This window comes from Scylla paramamosain, unplaced genomic scaffold (genome assembly GCF_035594125.1).
Source record: "Scylla paramamosain isolate STU-SP2022 unplaced genomic scaffold, ASM3559412v1 Contig2, whole genome shotgun sequence".
NCBI lineage: Eukaryota > Metazoa > Arthropoda > Malacostraca > Decapoda > Portunidae > Scylla > Scylla paramamosain.
Window position 1 is genome coordinate 3,379,560 of NW_026973667.1, and position 20,441 is coordinate 3,400,000.

At 43.2% G+C, this 20,441-nt stretch overlaps 4 protein-coding genes across 9 annotated transcripts in view; 2 read left to right on the forward strand and 2 right to left on the reverse strand.

Moving 5' to 3' along the window:
• The first annotated feature begins 5,434 nt into the window (after positions 1-5,434).
• Positions 5,435-10,546, forward strand: LOC135096024 (uncharacterized). 2 transcript variants are annotated; one of them, XM_063997206.1, is made up of 3 exons: positions 5,435-5,529; positions 6,230-6,517; positions 7,094-10,546. In XM_063997206.1, the coding sequence occupies exons 2-3, from the start codon at positions 6,324-6,326 to the stop codon at positions 8,349-8,351; spliced, it is 1,452 nt and encodes a 483-aa protein (XP_063853276.1). In that variant the 5' UTR covers positions 5,435-5,529; positions 6,230-6,323; the 3' UTR covers positions 8,352-10,546. The 2 variants fall into 2 exon arrangements, with proteins under 2 accessions (XP_063853276.1, XP_063853277.1); XM_063997207.1 differs by having other exon boundaries at positions 5,445-5,529; positions 6,162-6,517.
• Positions 10,547-11,768: 1,222 nt separating this feature from the next.
• On the reverse strand, positions 11,769-18,048 carry LOC135096025 (zinc finger protein 708-like). Of its 5 annotated transcripts, XM_063997211.1 has the most exons (5): positions 17,896-18,048; positions 17,526-17,696; positions 17,086-17,428; positions 13,703-13,814; positions 11,769-12,881 (listed from the first exon to the last, which is right to left on the reverse strand). In XM_063997211.1, the coding sequence occupies exons 3-5, from the start codon at positions 17,095-17,097 to the stop codon at positions 11,911-11,913; spliced, it is 1,095 nt and encodes a 364-aa protein (XP_063853281.1). In that variant the 5' UTR covers positions 17,098-17,428; positions 17,526-17,696; positions 17,896-18,048; the 3' UTR covers positions 11,769-11,910. The 5 variants fall into 5 exon arrangements, with proteins under 5 accessions (XP_063853281.1, XP_063853280.1, XP_063853282.1 ...); XM_063997210.1 differs by lacking the exons at positions 17,086-17,428; positions 17,526-17,696 and having other exon boundaries at positions 17,896-18,027; XM_063997212.1 differs by lacking the exons at positions 17,526-17,696; positions 17,896-18,048 and having other exon boundaries at positions 17,086-17,510.
• On the reverse strand, positions 13,979-17,079 carry LOC135096023 (uncharacterized). Its single transcript, XM_063997205.1, is given in 4 exon segments — positions 13,979-14,220; positions 14,575-16,308; positions 16,310-16,419; positions 16,421-17,079. Coding segments are annotated over 3 exon segments (1,707 nt in total). The 5' UTR covers positions 16,901-17,079; the 3' UTR covers positions 13,979-14,220; positions 14,575-15,191.
• A 1,905-nt stretch (positions 18,049-19,953) lies between the features above and the next one.
• Positions 19,954-20,441, forward strand: part of LOC135096026 (tetraspanin-33-like) — an 11,076-nt gene continuing 10,588 nt past the window's right edge. The window contains exon 1 of the mRNA XM_063997214.1: positions 19,954-20,143. Coding sequence (XP_063853284.1) covers positions 20,066-20,143 — 78 coding nt within the window. The 5' untranslated portion in view covers positions 19,954-20,065. The remainder of the gene's footprint in view (positions 20,144-20,441) is intronic.

Genomic DNA, 20,441 nt, shown 5'->3' on the forward strand with positions numbered 1-20,441 from the left:
TAGATGTATTGCTTTCCTTACGAGACAAGTCTCACCATACTTATGGAGTCATTTACAAGTGCACGTGGTGATAATGAAACTAGTAAAAGTGATTCTGTTAAGGCTGCTGAAATAAGGCTTACTGCATTTATGGTGGAACACAATATAAGTCTCCGTGTGGCCGATCATCTGTGTGAAGTCCTGAAAGGTTGCTTCTCTGACTCCGCTATTGCAAAGGAATTGAAAATGAAAAGAACAAAATGTCAAAGAGTGTGTGGTAATGTTATGGCACACTCTCACAAACAAGAGCTCATTAACATCTTGAAGCAGAACAAGTTGAGCATTCTTGTGGATGAATCCACAGATATATCGGTCTGTCAGAATTTATGCATCATGGTAAGAGTGGTTCAAGGAAATGCTGTTGTCACCAAATTTTTGGATTTAGTGCCATTATTTAGTAGTGATCCTAGTAAAGCTAATGAAGGTGCTACAGCTGCCAGGTTGTTTTCAGAGATAATGAAAACATTTACTGAAAATGGTATACGTACTTGTAATATCATTGGCTTTGGTTGTGATGGATGCAGCACTATGATGGGGCCTAATAACTCTGTGAGTAGCAGGTTAAAGGAACTTTGCCCAGGAATCTTTATTATGAAATGTGTGTGCCATTCTGCCCATATATGTGCCTCTGAAGCATGCAAACAATTACCTGATGCTATTGAACAACTAGCTCATGATGTCCACAACACATTCAAGAACTCTTCAAAACGATTGGCACAATTTGTACAATTTCAAGAGTTTGCTGGGGCTCAAAAGCTTAGGATTTTATTGCCATGTAGAACGCGCTGGCTTTCCTACACGGCTGTTGTGAAAAGGATGCTTGAGCAGTGGGGCCCTCTTCAGATGTTGTTTACTGAATTAAATTTACCAGGCTTTACTACTGCTTCCTTTCTTCAGTATTACCAAAGTATTACCAAAAAGCTGAACCTTTTATTTCAAAGTGAAAGAGTGGTCATAACTGAATTGCACAGGCAAGTTTGTAATTTATATAAAGAATTGCTACTGATGTACATGAACCATGAATACATTGTGAAAACCATGCTTTCAAAAGTTGATCCAAGATATCAACGTGAGTTCCTGATGCTAGAGCAGGTGTATTTGGGTGCATCTGTCTGAAAAACAGTAACAGACAATCCAGAATTAAGCAAGCAAAAAAAAAAAAAAAAAAAAAAAATGAAATGTATGAGTTTCGCTTCCACTGCAGATTATTTTTGATAGTAGCAGCAGAACAGATCAGGAAGAATTTCGCAGATGAAGTCCTTTCAAGAATGCACATGCTGGAGCCAGCCAGTGTTCTAGGCATCCAGGGCAAAGTGCAAGAGCAAAGTTTGGTGCCCCTCGCGACACACCTTCCCCGAATCATTGCCCACGATGATTCTACCCTCCAGCAACTGCACGATGAGTGGAAGAGGCTTGCCGTAGAAGATCTGCCTGAATCCATTACCAACATGGCGAAAAAGTGGACAAAAGCAATTACAACCAGCCTGATAAATTTTGGTGTGCCATAAAAACTCTGGAGGATAGTGATGGAAACCCCAAGTTTAAGCTTGTTTCAGACTTTTCACTAGGATGTCTTTCTTTGCCTCATGCTAATGCTGACTGTGAGCGCTGCTTCTCTAGTGTAAACCGTGTGAAAACAAAAGACAGAAATAAGCTAATAACAGAAACCGTAAGAGACATCATCCTAGCGAAGCAGTGTGTTGCTTCCACATCCAGCAGTGACTGTACGACCTTCAAGCCATCAATCAAAGTCAATGATAAAAAACATGACATCAAGCGTGCTATATTCCTCCAATGAAGAGAGTGCCGGGGCTGCTGACGACGTGCCGGATGTACTCGTATATATAGAAGAACAAGACCAGTAATCTCTTACATTTTTTTTTTTTTTTATGTAGGAAGGGCACTGGCCAAGGGCAACAAAAATCTAATAAAAAAAATGCCCACTGAAATGCCAGTCCCGTAAAAGGGTCAAAGCAGTGGTCAAAAACTGATGAATAAGTGTCTTGAAACCTCCCTCTTGAAGGAATTCAAGTCATAGGAAGGTGGAAATACAGATACAGGCAGGGAGTTCCAGAGTTTACCAGAGAAAGGGATGAATGATTGAGAATACTGGTTAACTCTTGCGTTAGAGAGGTGGACAGAATAGGGGTGAGAGAAAGAAGAAAGTCTTGGGCAGCGAGGCCGCGGAAGGAGGGGAGGCATGCAGTTAGCAAGAACAGAAGAGCAGTTAGCATGAAAATAGCGGTAGAAGACAGCTAGAGATGCAACATTGTGGCGGTGAGAGAGAGGCTGAAGACAGTCAGTTAGAGGAGAGGAGTTGATGAGACGAAAAGCTTTTGATTCCACCCTGTCTAGAAGAGCAATATGAGTGGAACCCCCCCAGACATGTGAAGCATACTCCATACATGGACGGATAAGGCCCTTGTACAGAGTTAGCAGCTGTGGGGGGTGAGAAAAACTGGCGGAGACGTCTCAGAACACCTAACTTCATAGAAGCTGTTTTAGCTAGAGATGAGATGTGAAGTTTCCAGTTCAGATTATAAGTAAAGGACAGACCGAGGATGTTCAGTGTAGAAGAGGGGGACAGTTGAGTGTCATTGAAGAAGAGGGGATAGTTGTCTGGAAGGTTGTGTCGAGTTGATAGATGGAGGAATTGAGTTTTTGAGGCATTGAACAATACCAAGTTTGCTCTGCCCCAATCAGAAATTTTAGAAAGATCAGAAGTCAGGCATTCTGTGGCTTCCCTGCGTGATATGTTTACCTCCTGAAGGGTTGGACGTCTATGAAAAGACGTGGAAAAGTGCAGGGTGGTATCATCAGCGTAGGAGTGGATAGGACAAGGAGTTTGGTTTAGAAGATCATTAATGAATAATAAGAAGAGAGTGGGTGACAGGACAGAAGCCTGAGGAACACCACTGTTAATAGATTTAGGAGAAGAACAGTGACCGTCTACCACAGCAGCAATAGAACGGTCAGAAAGGAAACTTGAGATGAAGTTACAGAGAGAAGGATAGAAACCGTAGGAGGGTAGTTTGGAAATCAAAGCTTTGTGCCAGACTCTATCAAAAGCTTTTGATATGTCCAAGGCAACAGCAAAAGTTTCACCAAAATCTCTAAAAGAGGATGACCAAGACTCAGTAAGGAAAGCCAGAAGATCACCAGTAGAGCGGCCTTGACGTAACCCATACTGGCGATCAGATAGAAGGTTGTGAAGTGATAGATGTTTAAGAGTCTTCCTGTTGAGGATAGATTCAAAAACTTTAGATAGGCAGGAAATTAAAGCAATAGGACGGTAGTTTGAGGGATTAGAACGGTCACCCTTTTTAGGAACGGGTTGAATGTAGGCAAACTTCCAGCAAGAAGGAAAAGTAGATGTTGACAGACAGAGCTGAAAGAGTTTGACTAGGCAAAGTGCAAGCACGGAGGCACAGTTTCGGAGAACAATAGGAGGGACCCCATCAGGTCCATAAGCTTTCCGAGGGTTTAGGCCAGCGAGGGCATGGAAAACATCATTGCGAAGATTTTTAATACGTGGCATGAAGTAGTCAGAGGGTGGAGGAGAGGGAGGAACAAGCCCAGAATCGTCCAAGGTAGAGTTTTTAGCAAAGGTTTGAGCAAAGAGTTCAACTTTAGAAATAGCAGTGATAGCAGTGGTGCCATCTGGTTGAAATAGACGAGGGAAAGAAGAAGAAGCAAAGTTATTGGAGATATTTTTGGCTAGATGCCAGAAATCACGAGGGGAGTTAGATCTTGAAAGGTTTTGACATTTTCTGTTAATGAAGGAGTTTTTGGCTAGTTGGAGAACAGACTTGGCATGTTTCCGGGTAGAAGTATAAAGTGCATGAGATTCTGGTGATGGAAGGCTTAAGTACCTTTTGTGGGCTACCTCTCTATCATGTATAGCACGAGAACAAGCTGTGTTAAACCAAGGTTTAGAAGGTTTAGGACGAGAAAAAGAGTGAGGAATGTACGCCTCCATGCCAGACACTATCACCTCTGTTATGCGCTCAGCACACAAAGACGGGTCTCTGACACGGAAGCAGTAGTCATTCCAAGGAAAATCAGCAAAATACCTCCTCAGGTCCCCCCAACTAGCAGAGGCAAAACGCCAGAGGCACCTTCGCTTAGGGGGATCCTGAGGAGGGATTGGAGTGATAGGACAAGATAAAGATATGAGATTGTGATCGGAGGAGCCCAACGGAGAAGAAAGGGTGACAGCATAAGCAGAAGGATTAGAGGTCAGGAAAAGGTCAAGAATGTTGGGTGTATCTCCAAGACGGTCAGGAATACGAGTAGGGTGCTGCACCAATTGCTCTAGGTCATGGAGGATAGCAAAGTTGTAGGCTAGTTCACCAGGATGGTCAGTGAAGGGAGAGGAAAGCCAAAGCTGGTGGTGAACATTGAAGTTTCCAAGAATGGAGATCTCTGCAAAAGGGAAGAGGGTCAGAATGTGCTCCACTTTGGAAGTTAAGTAGTCAAAGAATTTCTTATAGTCAGAGGAGTTAGGTGAGAGGTATACAGCACAGATAAATTTAGTATGAGAGTGACTCTGTAGTCGTAGCCAGATGGTGGAAAACTCGGAAGATTCAAGAGCGTGGGCACGAGAGCAGGTTAAGTCATTGCGCACATACATGCAGCATCCAGCTTTGGATTGAAAATGAGGATAGAGAAAGTAGGAGGGAACAGAAAAGGGGCTACTGTCAGTTGCCTCAGACATCTGAGTTTCAGTGAGGAAAAGAAGATGAGGTTTAGAAGAGGAGAGGTGGTGTTCTACAGATTGAAAATTAGATCTTAGACCGCGAATGTTGCAGAAGTTAATGAAGAAAAAGTTGAGGGGGGTGTCAAGACACTTAAGGTCGTCGACAGAAAGTAGTAAGTAAACAACTTAAACGAAGTGTCCTGTAGTTTTTCTCCAATTATTAATGATATGTATTTAGGAAAGTGTTTTGTTTGTTAAGGGCATTGTTGTTTTTTTTTTTCATCACACACACACACACACACACACACACACACCTCTCTCTCTCTCTCTCTCTCTCTCTCTCTCTCTCTCTCTCTCTCTCTCTCTCTCTCTCTCTCTCTCTCTCTCTCTCTCTCTCTCTCTCTCTCTCTCTCTCTCTCTCTCTATATATATATATATATATATATATATATATATATATATATATATATAACCTAAATTCTGCTGTATTTGGAAAGTGGCAGTTTTGCATAATATTTGGATAATTATATATGTATATATATATATATATATATATATATATATATATATATATATATATATATATATATATATATATATATATATATATATATATATATATAATTTTACCAGAAGTACAATAATTTCAACCTGCGTAGTACGATAATATGGCCAAAACAATCTGGCAACGCTGGGCCGCCGCGAAGTTGCTAGGCGGTAGTGTGTTGTGAGCAGGCGTAGGAGTGGTGGGTGAGTGTGGCTGTGGTCGCGGACAACTGAAGCGGACCAAAGTAAGCGAGTTTTGATGAAATATTTGACATGTTGCATCATGGAATTACTGTTACCTGCTAGTGGAGTGTGGTTAAGACATGTATGTGTGTCTGTCTGAGTGTGTCGCTTGTGTTAGGTTATTTAGGCGTAGTAGAAGCCAGCAGGTGTGCACCCCAGCCTGTCCCTGCTGCTGCTGCCTGCTGTCCCTGCCTTGTTATGTCAGTCTGCTGTGAGTGCTGCAAGGCAAGTTACAGGATATTGCAGCACAAGGCAGGTCTTACTCTTAGCTTTTCATGATGTGTTGTCGCCTTGCTGCAAGATTGGCGGGCGTGGGGACCTGGCGTGGCAGCGGGGTGGGCGTGGGAGAGGGGGCGGGGATGTTGTAAATAAGCCAAATTTGGGAAACCTCGAAAATCTAAGATGAAAAACACCGCCTCTAGGAAATTCTTGAAAAAACGGTCAACAGGGACTATCCGCTGCTCCCCCCCCCCCTCCCTCCCCGCTACGCTACCCTAACCAATTGAAGCCACTAACTTTGCACTTAAAACAAACACAAGACAAATTCTCTGAGCAGTGAAGCATTATTATTATTATTATTATTATTATTATTATTATTATTATTATTATTATTATCATTATTATTATGTGCTAGATACGTCAGTGTTCTACCAGCCAAGGCATCTTTCAAGAACCCCAGCTGAAAAAGTCACCTCGTTACAGACACAAGGAAAGGACAGAAGGAAGGAAGCAAGGAAAGGAAGGAAGGAAGCCAGCAGGGAAGGAAGGAAGGCAAGAGGAAGGACATGAGAGTAAGATGAGTGGTACAGGACTGACAGCAGGATCGAGCGGCGGGTCAGGAGGGTCGGGGCACCGCTTCCATTACCCCGGTATCTGTCACGGGTGTAACTTTCCAAACCTGTGTGCTGCACCTCTGTACCGCTGCAGTCAGTGCCATCTGGTCATGTACTGCCACCGTGGATGTCAGGCGAGGGACTGGCCTAATCATAAGTAAGTGTGTGTGTGTGTGTGTGTGGAGGGTTGATATTTGAGACATCACAGAAAGATTTATATACAAAAGTAGATTTAAGAGAGAGAGAGAGAGAGAGAGAGAGAGAGAGAGAGAGAGTTGAATCCAGTATCTCATTTTTCTTGTTTTTTTTCTTTCCTTCCTTCCTTCCTTTCTCTCTCTCTCTCTCTCTCTGATTGTATCCTGTTGGTGGTGGAGGTGGTGGTTCCTGCTCCACATAGTGCTTCATCTGCCTCACCTCCTTCCCTCATTCTTCAGTCTTGCACACCATCATTACATCTCATTTCTCTCTTTCCTTTTTTCCTTGTAAGAGGGGCACTGGCCAATAGCAATGAAAAATAGGGGAAAAACAAGGCCACATAGGAGGATGTTCAGAATTGAAGTCTGTGGTGGTATGTGTGTGTGTGTGGTGTGTGGTGGTGGCCTGAGTGTGGTGTGTGGTGCAGGCTGAGTGTGTGGTGTGTGGTGGTGGTGGCTGAGTATGTGGTGTGTGGTGCATGTTGAGTTTGTGGTGTGTGGTGCAGGCTGAACTATTTGGTGTGTGGTGTGTGGTGCAGGCTGTTCTGTGAGCTGTACAAGGTGCCAGGCGGCGGTGGGGCACTGCAGATGGCACTGGTGGCGGCGGCGGGTGCCAGCGACGAGGAGCGACTGCAGCGGCAGCGAGAGTTCCTGGCTGGTCTGCGCGTGACGGCCAGCCTGGCACTGGGGCGGCGCCTGCACCGCCACGAGGAGGAGGCGCTGCTCTTCCCGCGGCTGTGCGAGGTGTGTGGCATGACGGGGCCGCTGGGGGCAGGGTCCGGCTGCTGCCCGGACTGTTGTGGCGTGTACTACTGCTGCCACGACCACCTTCGGGAGGACCGGGAGCAGCACCGGCAGTGGTGTGAGCTGTACAAGCTGTGCTCCTGCTGCAACCAGCAGGCCAAGAACAGGGAGGCCATCACACTGCCCACCGCCCTGGACCAGGAGTACCGCCCCCTGGCCCCCACCATGGAGAAGCACATCCTCTCCCTGGCCAGCAGGCTGCGGCCCGTGGCTGTCGCTGGGGCCTCAGAGAGCCTCACCTTCCCCCTCACAGCCCTCTACGTGCTGCAGCAGGTGTGGCCAGGCCTGGCCACGGCACCCGTCCTTACCCTGCATGTGGTGGGGGCGGAGGATGGCCGGGAGCCCCGTGTGGCCGCCCCCTGGGAGTACTTGATGCATCGCCTGCCAGTCCTGGCCCGCCTGCATGTGTTGCTGGTGGGGCCAGGGCTGGGCGGCCCACAGGGGTGCCACAGGGCCGCTCTGTGCCAGCAGTGCAGGGACAAGGACCGGCAGCTGGTGGTGGAGTGCCGTCGTGCCCTGTACCACAACCTGCCCCAGGCCACTGCGGCAGCCACCCCCCCCACCCTGCGCTTGGCCTTCAACTGTGGCTTCCACGAGTGGGAGGGGGACGAGGGGGACACCTGGCCAGACTCCTTTACCCTCATGGCCGACGACGCTGCGCCCCTTGCCTTCACCTCCTTCAACCACTCAGAGGCACAGAGGGACCTGGCTGCCCTCAGGAGGGCCAAGCCAGAGGTGCAGGTGTCCCTGGCGCTCCCCAACCCCTACCGCAGCACCCGCCCGCTGCGGGACTGGACACGGGAGGATGGCGCCCACATGTACTACACCAACCAGTACCTCACTGTGCTGCAGGCCGGCCAGGCAGGGCAGCGGGCGGCACAGGACACGGGGGAGGAAGGAGAGCAGGAGGAGGCAAGAGAGGAAGGGAAGCAGGGTGAGGCAAGAGAAGGAGGACAGATGGGAGAGCAGCACACCCTGCCAGACACCACCTAGCACCACTCGTCCTGGTCCCTGCCTGCCACACACCCACAGTACAAACCTGTGTTCACTTCCCACACTCCACCAGTACAAACCCCAGCCTGGCAGGTGTGGCTCAACTCTCCACACCTGCACAACACAGATGCCCTTCAAAATACACACACTCTTCATCATCATCATCATCATCATCATCATCATCATCATCAAGTCACTCACCATCACACACAAACCAGAATCTCCTTGGGGCAGCACACCTCAGCATTCCACATCCAGCATCTTTCTACCTCTGCCACACTGCCACATCTCCACCAGTGTTCGTGTTCTCAGCTTCACCATGTCTTCTGTGTTTCTTCGGTGTTGTGTCTCATAATTTGCTAACAGTTTTAACTCCTGTGACAGCCTCTAGCCCCCAACAGCTCAGATTTCCAAGAGATCATAGCACAAGGCCAATATTCTGTAATGCTCTGCTCTCATTATGACTGTTTTCCAAGGCCACAGAGATTAGCCAGGTTCTCAAGAGTGTTTCACCTGTTAATAATGTAGAAATGTTAATCTGTCACTAGAACTGTAAAAACACCTTGAAAACATGTGTCACTTCAACTAGACCCTTTGGAAAGTAGTGGAGGTGCAGTGCTGAAGTGTTGCAGACTATGGCCCTAAAGACTGTGACAGGAGACAAGCACAGTAGTACATAAGAACATAAGAAATAAGGGAAGCTGCATGAAGCGACCGGGCTTACACGTGGCAGTCCCTGTATGAAATATACCTACCTATTTCCACCTATCATCCCCATCCATAAACCCGTCTGAGTAGTAGGGAATGATAGCAGTGTTCAGGACTTACGAACTTCACTGTACAAAACCATTTCATTCCATAGCAGTTTGTTTACATGTACCAGCGTGCCTTAGGGACACGTCAGCTGCCTCAACACAGTACAAGGAGAAGTACAAAGGAAGAAATTGGTGTTTGAAAATTAATGAATGAGCGAATGAATGTAGCAACGAAGGGAGGTACAAAGAGAAGAGAGGCGATGATTTTGTCGTCTCGATGTACAAAGAAAGACGACTTGGTGTTTATAAATTGTGAAGATGAGGGTGGGAGAGGAGAATGCTTGACTGACTTTTAAGAATAGACACTTTGATAGTACAAAGAACAATGAAAAAAATAAAGAAAAAAATGTTTCACTCTGCATAACATTTTTGAGAGAGAGAGAGAGAGAGAGAGGTAAGGAAAGACACAGTTAATTTAATGCTTTAGTTGTCAGTTTAATTAGCGCACAAGGAAGGAAAAGCAGAGTTTGTAAGATTAGATAAGTTGATTCAAGTAATTATTTGGCTTGTCTTCCAGTTTACACAATTGATCATTCTTTTAATTTACTATTGTCATTAGGATTACTTTTTTGTTATGTTTAGGGAGCAGCAAGAGTCTGGAGGATGAGATAAACAACAAGGGATTCAAAGATTTACCTTGTCTTGTAATGTTACAGTTCAAGCCAGTCTGTATTTTGTCATTTTCAATTTGCTTTAATAATCTTCCTTCAACACCTGCCTTCTCCCTCCCCTGAGACACCCCACCCCTCTCTCTTCATAGCTCCCTTTCCTCTACACTTACAAGAGCTGTGTGACCACTGGTGTCCGGCTCACTCACCTCTCAACGGAAACTGTGCACAATTGCCGGAAAAACTGGAGTGTCAATGAAAAGATTAATTGTCGACAGTATGAAGAGAGGAAAAAGTGAAAAGAAAAAAAGAAGGTGAGAGAATTAATTGTCAAAAGTATAAAGAGAGGGAAAAGAAGAAATGAGAAAAAAAAAATTAAAAGCACAAAAAGGGAAATGTGTAAATTGATGGAAAAAAAGTTAATGAAAATATTAACAGAAAAGAGAAGCCAAGATAAATGAAAATAAAAAAATTACATAATGAAAATATTGACAGAAAGAAAAGGCAAGATAAACAGATGAAAAAAAAGATAATGAAAATATTGCCAGAAAAGAAAGGGTAAGATAAACATGAAAAAGAAAAAAAAATTAAAGTGGTGCCAGAAAAGAAGAAAAAAGAGATAAACAAATGAAGAAAAAATAAGAAGTGGAATGATTAATTGCCAAGAATATAGAGAGAAAGCAAGTGATAATAATAAATAATGTGTAAGAAATATAAATTAATGCATGAAAAAAAAAAATGAGAGAGAGAGAGAGAGAGAGTGGGTGACTAACTTTAGAATAGACTCTTTGATAGCAGTACAAAGACCAACCCAAAAAATAAATAAATAAACAAATAAAAAATGTTTCACACTCCACATAACATTTTTGAGAGAGAGAGAGAGAGAGAGAGAGAGAGAATGTTGTACATCACTTGTATTATTTGTTGTACTGAGAAGGAGAGAATGCTGTACACCACTTGTATTATTTGTTGTACTGTAGTTTGCATCCCTGTTAGTTCAGTGCTGATGAGACAACCTGCTACTGTGTGCCAGGGTGATGAAAATGCTGAACTCGTGTGTGTGTGTGTGTGTGTGTGTGTGTGTGTGTGTGTCAGGGTTTTTATACTGTCAAATTAATTCGCTAGTTTTTTTGTTTACTTCTTTCCTAATTTTTTTTTTCATTTTTTTTTATGCATTTAATTTCCCCGGCTGTTGTACTATATATATATATATATATATATATATATATATATATATATATATATATATATATATATATATATATATATATATATATATATATATACTGTATTTATTTTATTTTGTTTATTTATTTTTTTCTTCTTCCGTAAGTGTTAACATTGTAACGCCAAGACTGTACAACGTAATGTGTTCTTGGCCAGTAAAGTAAAATAAAGAACTGAGGCCGATTGACTGATAACACTTGTATAGAGAGAAGAGAAGAAACAAGTGAATAAAGAAATATGAGATTGATAACATTAGTATGCACAGAAGAGAACAAAGGAATGAATAGAGAAATACGACAGACATTGATAACATGTCTTTTTGTATCCTGAGAATTCTGCCTGTGTCACCCTCGCCACAGTCCTTGTACCGCTGAAACACCTCCAGCAGGTGCAGCATGTAGAGGCACAATAGTACATGCAGCAGCGTCCAGCAGAGTGAAGGTGCACGGCAGGGAGCCCCAGGGCTCTGTGCTGGGTCCCCTGCTCTTCCTAACTGATACAAAAGACACGACGTGCATTCTTACACCACCACGCCAGACGCCCGTGCTTGCCGAAGACTGCCACGGCCGTGCCCCAGCGTCTGCACGACGGCTCAGGCACACCCAGTGCACGCAAGACAGGCTGGCAGGGTGGTGAGGGACGCGGCTGCTCAGATACAGTGAAGCAAGTGTTGGGGGCGGTGCTTGTGGCCACCACGACTGTGCACCAAACACCAAACACAGGGAACTCACACACCACCACTCAAAACGGAAAAGAACTTGGCGTTATGTTAGACACACACATTTATTGAAGGTCACACCTGCACTGCCAACAAAACAACTGCTGGGGCTGTTACTCCCTCACACCACCACCACCGCCACCACCACAGGCATGGGTGTGGCCCCACACATCCACACACAACACACCACCTCAGAAGTGGATCCTCATGTGGTGGGCAATATCACCCTTTGTCTTGAAACACTTGCCACAAACATCACACTTAAACTCTCTCAAGCCAGTGTGTCTGAAGACGTGTTGATTGAGATGATATGTGGTGCCAAATCTTTTGCCACACTCATCACACTCATAATTTCTAACACCATTGTGTGTCACGGTGTGTCTGGTGAGGTGAGACTTTCTGGTAAACTTCCTGCCACACTTATCACATTCATAATTTCTAATATCACTGTGTGTCAGGATGTGTGCAGTGAGGACAGATTTTGAAATAAACTTCCTCCCACACTCATAACACTCATAATTTCTAACACCACTGTGTATCAGGGTGTGTGTGGTGAGGTGAGACTTTCTGGTAAATTTCTTCCCACACTCACCACACTCATAATTTCTAACACCACTGTGTGTCAGGGTGTGTGTGGTGAGGATAGACTTTCTGGTAAATTTCCTGCCACATTCATCACACTCATAATTTCTAACACCACTGTGTGTCAGGGTGTGTCTGGTGAGGTTAGACTTACTGATAAATTTCCTGCCACACTCATTACACTCATAATTTCTAGCACCACTGTGTATCACAGTGTGTGAGGTGAGGGAAAACTTCCTCCCACACTCGCCACACTCATATTTTCTAACACCACTGTGTGTCAGAATGTGGTAGTCAAGGCCTTGTCTGAATACAAAAGTTTTGTCACACTGCTGGCACTCAAACTTGCTCTCTCCTCTGTGGACGGAGCTGCCTGTCTCCAGGTGATTCTTGCCACCATGCCTGTGCCTCCCCACACCTGAGGCTGGCTGCGGCTGCTGCTGCTGCTGCTGCTGGCCACTCATGCTACTGCCCGGCCTCACGACCTCCACCACAGCACCACTCCCACCAGCACACGCCATGGACACAACAAGATTGGTTGGCGGCAAGCAGGGCGTGCAGCCTGGACTCTGCCTGGTACCTGGAACAACAGCAACAGTCAGCACACACTGGGCCAAGGGCTGCTTAACACACTGCCCCTGCCTGCAACACACCCTGCTTCCTGCCCCTTCCTTGCAACACTAGGCTACACACTGCCCCTGCCTGCAACACACACCCTGCTTCCTGACCCTTCCTTGCAACACTAGGCTACACACTGCCCCTGCCTGCAACACACACCCTGCTTCCTGCCCCTTCCTTGCAACACTAGGCCAGGCCTGCACTCCCTCCAGCCTCCTGGCTCCCTGACCACTGTCCCTCACAAATTAAGTGCCACTCCTATGGGGCAGTGGCCCCCATTAGGTTAGGTTAGGTATGTTAACACCTAAGAGTGTCGTGGTGGAAGACCACGGCAACACTGCTGCCAGTGATCAGAGTGCATCCTTGTCAATGGTAGCAGATCGAGCCGCCCCAACACTCACTCTCTCTCTCTCTCATTTCAGCTAGTTCCATACTTTCAGTTCATTGGTTGCTCTTTAAACTTATAGTTTTTGTGACGGTAATAATAATAATAATGAGAATAACAATAATTCTAATACTACTACTACTCTTTTTATTTTCAATTTATTTATTTATTTTTTTAATATGCTTGATTTGGGCACGTTTTGTGTTGACCGTTGTTCATTTCATTGCCAACCATCAGTGTCTGCGGGGGGTTCGAGGAGCAAGGATAAGAACAAAATTGCAACAAAAATTATTGTGATTAATTAAAAACACCAAAATCTCTACAAGGAAAAAAAAAATAATGACAGTAAACAAATAAATAGTGTGTCCGCTGTTGTGGTGGGTAGTTAAAATATTTACCAGTGACGGTCAGCCGATCAGACTGTCCCGTGCCGGAGAGGCCCCTGCTGGCGTGGTGGGGCGTCTGGGGGCTGGCCGCGGTGGTGGCAGCCAGGCAGGAGGTCTGCTGGTGCTGGTGAGTGGAGGAGAGCAGTGCCTCAATAACCACTTGAAAACAGTGAAACAAGCTGCACTAGGTAAGCAGACGTGCTGCCTTTACAGTCTGGCTGGCTTACTTCCTGAGTTACTGCACGCTCTGAGTCGCCTCTTCGGTCACTCTCCTGCCTTCCTTCGCGCATTTCTTAGCTCTGCTTTCTTATTTTGTGGCACTCGACCACCAGTGTGTTCCTGAGGCTTTCCTAGAAGACCACTGTGTGTCTGCCATCTCCCTCTTCTTTGGATGTAAACAAACTGACAACTGGCTGACTCAGCTGAGGCCAAGCCTGCGCAGCCGCTGATCCTGATCGCTGCACAGGATTGCCTCAAACTTCAATGTTGTTGACTCAGGTAGCTGGTGGTGGCCTGCGCACTGCCACTTACTAAACGCCAACAAATCATTTTAGGTGTTAGGTAATAACAGCTGTACATCCCTAAAGGCGACCAGAATTCCCAAGAATATCTCCTAAAAAGACCAAAATCCCCAGATTGTCATTAAATACATGAAAAAAAAAAAAAAAAACCCAATCTGGAGATAAAAGCCCAGAAACATGATGCCTGCTAGGTGCCCCGTGACGCGGGAAGGCTTTGTGTTTGCTCAGGTGTTGGCTGACCACTGGCAAACTTAACATTTCCCAACACTGACCCCGAAAAAAATGCAATATGTACCAAAGCTCCCACGACTGAGAAACAACAAATAATTAACATAATTCGTTTGAAATAAGATGGAATGTTACCTTTCAGTATTAGTGCTTGCTGTACACGGGTCTATTCGTCTGCTTTGCCCTCACTGCAGTGTTGCAAGTGAGAAAAATATAAACGTGTCCAAAAAACGTATCCTAAATATACAAAACGTATGCATACATTGCAAAATTGTATCCAAAAGTACCCAATATTGTTTTCTTTACGATATGCCCTATAGTTCATGAAAACTATGATTACAAATAAATTATTTCTTACCATGGTGTTATAGACATCATACGAATGGCAGCCAAGCTGCTTACTGCTGCCTAGTGGTGGAGAAATGTTGTTCACTACACATTTGGAGCATTAATATAAGCCCTTTGATTGGGTCTTCCAAAACATTATATTTATGTACAAGTGCACTTCATTAGAGAAAATAAATGATGCCAGTAGGCTACTACAATTGCACACAGATTTGTTAATACCTTCAATGGCAGGCTGTATTTGGATAGCCTCCACAACTTATTCTCTAACTTAAGCTACATCTAACTTAAGATGTTATTCTCTAACTTAAGCTACAAAGTACAAAATATGAATATCTGATAACCTTAATTAAAAAAAAAAGATAAAACTACAAACGCAGACTTTCTTTTTCTGCCTATGAGGCTACCTATATGCTTTGCTTAGCCTCACTGAACACATTTTGAGCAGATCTTATCATCAAGGAACTTGGCTCCCATTCATAGCATGGAACTGCTCCCCCGTCACCTTTACTTAACAAAAGTGCATTTATTGACTCTGTGTTCAGTCTATTTCTTAGGTCTGTCTTTATTAATTTTACTTGTGAAAAAAATCTCTCCACTGCAGCTGAAGAATGTGGTAGAACTAACAAATTTACCATTACCTCAGCTAGATTTGGAAACACAGGTGTTCCATCACTAGTCTTAAGTTTTAGTAGTGAACACCAAAACTCGGTGGGGTTACTTGATGTACTCAAAGCATCTTCATGAAAAGTAAGTGACCGCCATTCATCATTGCAAACATCATATTCTGATTCTTTAATCAGCTGAGGAAATGTTTTGAACAGTGGCACTAGACTTGTAACTCTATTTTCTCTTGCTATGGCAGGGTCACAGGCATTTAACAACGGGAGTACATCACTCAAACCTTTGAATCTTTTACTGATTTGCTTTGATAGCTCTACATAAAAATCCAGACATCTCACCCGAAATCTGGAAGCTTCAGATCCAAGTTCCCCTAACACATTTTTATCTGCCAGCATACTCTCTACTTTGCTGCCAAAGTACCATTCATTTTCAGGCAGGAAATTGGAACAGTCTTTAAATTCCACTTCAGATGGATCTGACTTTGATTTTAGTATGTCTTTCTTTATATAATTGCTCAGAATAGTCCTATAAAAGGCACAGATGTTAGAATATGCAGTGTGTATCATGACTGATTCACTTGGAAATTCTCTGTTCATCTTATTGATAATGGACAGAATATACCCAAGGAAAGTAAAGTACATTTTGAACAGAGGATTGTTCAAGGCATTCAGTATATGCACTGCAGACTGTACTTGAGATTCCAAGGCTTCTGACTGAAAGAAAAGAATTAGTGGTGACCATTGTTCTAGTGTTCTGTTAACAACTGATTCTAGGGAAAGCCATCTTGTTTGACTAGTATTTAGAAGTCTGTGTACATCAACTCTAACAAATTGTTGAAATTCCTTAAACTTCAACAGTCTCTTAGGGCTGTGATTAATGAAGTTATGTATATCTTTACACTGTTTCTACAGAACTTGGAAGCTTAAGACAGGCTGCAGAGGAACAGAGATTTAATGAATGGCAAATACATCCATTGACAAACAAATGAGGGACTCTATCCAGCAATTTTTGCCTTTAAACCAGCCATACTCCCCATCATGACTGACGCATTGTCAGCAGCAAATCCAAGCATATTTTCAAATGGAATGCCATTTTCATCAAAAAAAGTACTCAATAGGTGAAACAGTCCTTCAGCACTGGAATCTTCTACATCTAGCAATTGTAAAAATTTGTCTTCAACTGTACACTGCTGAGTGTTCACTACTCTGACAACAATGGCTAACTGCTTTGTAGTGGATACATCAGTGCTCTCATCTACAATTATGGAATATTTGTGTGTCTTTAAGCATGCCACAATTTCCTTCAAGCTTTCATTGCCTATACATTTCACTACTATTTCTCGTGAAGTTTGTCTTCCACACCTTACAGATTTTATAATTTGAGAATCAGTGGCTCCATGTTTCAAAACTTTCATTAGATGGTCCATGACATTAAAAGAAATATTGTGTTCACAAAGAAATTTGAGTAACATTAGTCTTAAGTTTTTCTGCATCCCTTGCAGGTAGATTTTTCTTTTCAAATAGAGATGGTACAGAAGGGGATTTCACAGAGTTTGCTCAGTTTGTATGATATTTAGTTTTCAGATGCCTATGCATATGAGAAACTGTCCCTTCAATTAATTTAGCGCAAATATTACAAAATGGTTTTCCTTTCATTTCTTCTCTATCTCCTTCATACCTGGAGAAACATGCAAGCTTAGGATCTTCTGACCACTTCATAGCATATTTCCTTATCCTCTTTTCCGGAGGTGTTGACTTTTTGGATGAACTAGGGCTTGACACACGCTTACGAGAGGTAGACTTCTCAGTAGCTGGTGGCTGACTGTCATCTGTTTCTGATTCATCCGAATCCTCAATTAGAGAAGTATCAGCTTCAACCTCTCTGACAGATTCCTCGAACTCAACAGCGCCTTCTTCAGTCCTACCTGTGACTGAGTGACTGAGTGTTAAGCATGTACAGTATAGTACCTCTTCATCTACAGCTCCCCCAGAACCTATTTCTCACGTTATCGGATGGGTTTCTGTAATAGACGAAAGTTCAAAATTTCTTAATTTTGCTTGTTTCAGACAATTAATTGTTTTAAAGAATTACTGGAAAATAAGGGTAAATTAACTAACCAGAAATACCACTAGACCCAGGAGTGGATGATGGAGCTTCTTCACCTACATCGCTCATTTCACTAGAGGATGATGGCTGTGCCAGTGGGTCATCTGGATCAGCTTCAGGATTATCAGAGTCTGAGACAGAGGGTTTGTCCGTGCGCCTATTTTCACCATCATCCTTCCTCCCTGAATCATTTAATAATACTATATAATATATGTAACTAGTATATTAACTGTACACACTTATGATATGCAACTTAACGTCTGCATAAAAAAGTAAACTATTGAAGAAAAAATAAATCAAAGCAACAGTAACCATGATACGATATGTTATTGTTAGCTACTCATATACCTTATCACAAACTTTAATTAATCTTACTATTACCTTTCTGAAGCCAGCGTAAGAGAGACATTCCATTTGTCTGACACAAGCAGTGTAATTAACTTCCTCAGAAACAGAGTCAGTCAGACACTGAGTTTAGCACTTAGGCTGGAGCTGGACGTTCGGGTCCCAACTCTCAAACGTGAACAGAACGAGTCAACAAGCCCATGACGTGTTTACTCATTTAACTCCCCATTGTCCACACTTACGAAGTAGTTAATATATTACTAGAAAAATAAGGGTAAATTAACTAACCACATTTTGCCAAAAATAATAAATAATAAAGTGGATATTGAAAAGTATCCAATTCTCTATAAAAAGTAGCAAAATGTATCCATTTTTGGCCATTCATAAAATTTCGTATCCTTTTGCTCATCGTCGTAAAAACGTGCCAGTAACATCAAAAAGTATCCAAAGGATACTTTCGTATCCATACTTGCAACACTGCCTCACTGGCGCCCTCCACAGCTGGATGCAGCGATGCCAGCCGCTCCTATCTGCCTTCATTTATCGCTCACAACACCTTCCGTAGCAATGACCACTTTCACTGTCTCTGATGAGTGATGTTGAGGGTTGCCATTGATAACATGGACCTTAGAAAGCAACGTACGGGCTACAGTTCCTCTGCTGTCATGTGTCACCCTACTATCTGTACTCTTTTAAGGACCTCCATGCTCAACCAACTATAGAAGAGCTAGCTGGCAGCCCAACGCACCATTTATTATTGCAATTTGAAGGTTTTGCTCAAGAATACCGCCATAAAAAAAAAAAAAAAATGCTACTTTGGCTTATTATCTACTTGTCATGAATCTTTGGTATGCGATCTGCATTTTATATTGCGACCTACGTGTTATGAATCTTTTGTATGCAATATACACTTTATATTGTGATCTACAACAAGAAAGGTTGTACTCATCAAGAACAAGGAAAACACTTGTTCTGGTTTGGAGAGAAAATGTCTGGTTAGAGTCTGACGCAGGAGTGGAATGTCTGTTGTAGCGTCGAAGTTCCAAGAAGAGACCGTGAGACACTTCACCCAGTCATTCAGAGAGAAGTCGCTGAAGGCTCAGTAATCCATTCCAATGACTCGCCAGCTTACTCTAATTTAAACCAACTCAAATTTCATCTTTTTGCCGTAAATCATCAGCAATATTACGGCGATTCTAACATCGGAGGTCGTACTCAAGGAACTGAAATATCTTCGCTTGATGGTTGAGGCATCAGTCAGAGAGCATTTCAATCACCGAGACTACTTTTGTTGGCGGATGATGAAAAAAGATCCTGACCTCTATTAAGCATTTTCAGCCGATGTACTGTACGTGCTATTCATCGCTACAATATGAATATGAGAAAAAAATGTTGATACTTTAATTACATTTTCTCTATGCTATTTATCATCCCAAAATAAAAATGTGTACGGTGTAGATATTTTTTTCTTGTAGATAACAAGGCAAAGTACGGTGTAGATATTTTTTTTCCCTGTAGATAACAAGCCAAAGTAGCACAAAAAAAAATAAATAAAAATAAATAAATAAAGAAAGAAAAAGAAAAAGATACTGCAGTTTCTTAAATACTTCACATTTTGCTTGTTTCCCTGCTGCTGGAAGACAGACATCGCAGTTATAACAAGCACCCCAGTCATGCATTCCTCAGGAGAGAGCGCTAAAAAAAAAATAAATAAAAGCTTATGGCGTGATATGAGATGAAGGACAAAGCAATTAAGGAAGTCACAGACACTGGTAGTTTAAATGACCCTATTTAAGGTCTTTTATCATCATTTTAGTATAAAAGTCATATATGTGTATTATGAAGCATTTCGCTATTGTTATCATGTCATTTTCGTGCATAAACAAGGCCAGCGATAAATCCAGAGATAATACATTACAAATCTCATTTTAGCAGACTGGCATTTTAATCACGCATGTGGAGGGCTGAAAAATAAACACGAATTATCATCTTACTCCTTTATCCTTCATTTTACAAATTTGACCTGTATTCTTTGTTGTAAACACGAAAACAAAGTGAACCGTCCCTTGTGTGAGACGCGCCATATTGTCTTCCTGAATCCTGTGTAGACTGTTACCAGAACAAGAAAGTGACAGGAAGGGGTGGTGGCTGAGAAAGAGAGGTGATATTTGACCCATTACTTATTTATTTACGCCTTTACCACACCATGGCCAGGCGCAGGGACTACTCCTACATCAGTCCCTGTGTTAAATGGACGCTTTTCACTTTCAACTTCATATTTTGGGTAAGAAATGAGGTGAAACTTTGTGTGTGCGTGTGTGTGTTTTATTTCCTGTCTCGTTTTTATGTGTTTTCTCCAGTATAGGTGTGTGTGTGCGTGCGTGTGTGTGTGTGTGTGTGTGTGTGTTCTGTTTCGTTTTTGCCGTATTTTCTCCAATATAGGTGTGTTTGTGTGTGTGTGTGTGTGTGTGTTTCCAGTTTTGTGTTTACCTTATCAGGCCGAGTTATGAAAGCAGAAGATTGGGGGTCGACCTTAACACACGGGTCACAAGTCTCAGGTCAAAAGTGAGGAATCCAGACGT

What these genes read in the sequence shown, in the direction of transcription:
- LOC135096025 (XM_063997208.1), bottom strand. Translation starts at nt 13,980, where the DNA reads ATGCGCGAAGGAAGGCAGGAGAGTGACCGAAGAGGCGACTCAGAGCGT. An exon ending in AGCGTGCAGTAACTCAGGAA is followed by an intron (nt 13,815 to 13,917) that starts GTAAGCCAGCCA and finishes TCCACTCACCAG; the next exon opens with CACCAGCAGACCTCCTGCCT. An exon ending in TGATCGGCTGACCGTCACTG is followed by an intron (nt 12,882 to 13,702) that starts GTAAATATTTTA and finishes CTGTTGTTCCAG; the next exon opens with GTACCAGGCAGAGTCCAGGC.
- LOC135096024 (XM_063997206.1), top strand. Translation starts at nt 6,324, where the DNA reads ATGAGTGGTACAGGACTGACAGCAGGATCGAGCGGCGGGTCAGGAGGG. An exon ending in AGGGACTGGCCTAATCATAA is followed by an intron (nt 6,518 to 7,093) that starts GTAAGTGTGTGT and finishes TGTGTGGTGCAG; the next exon opens with GCTGTTCTGTGAGCTGTACA.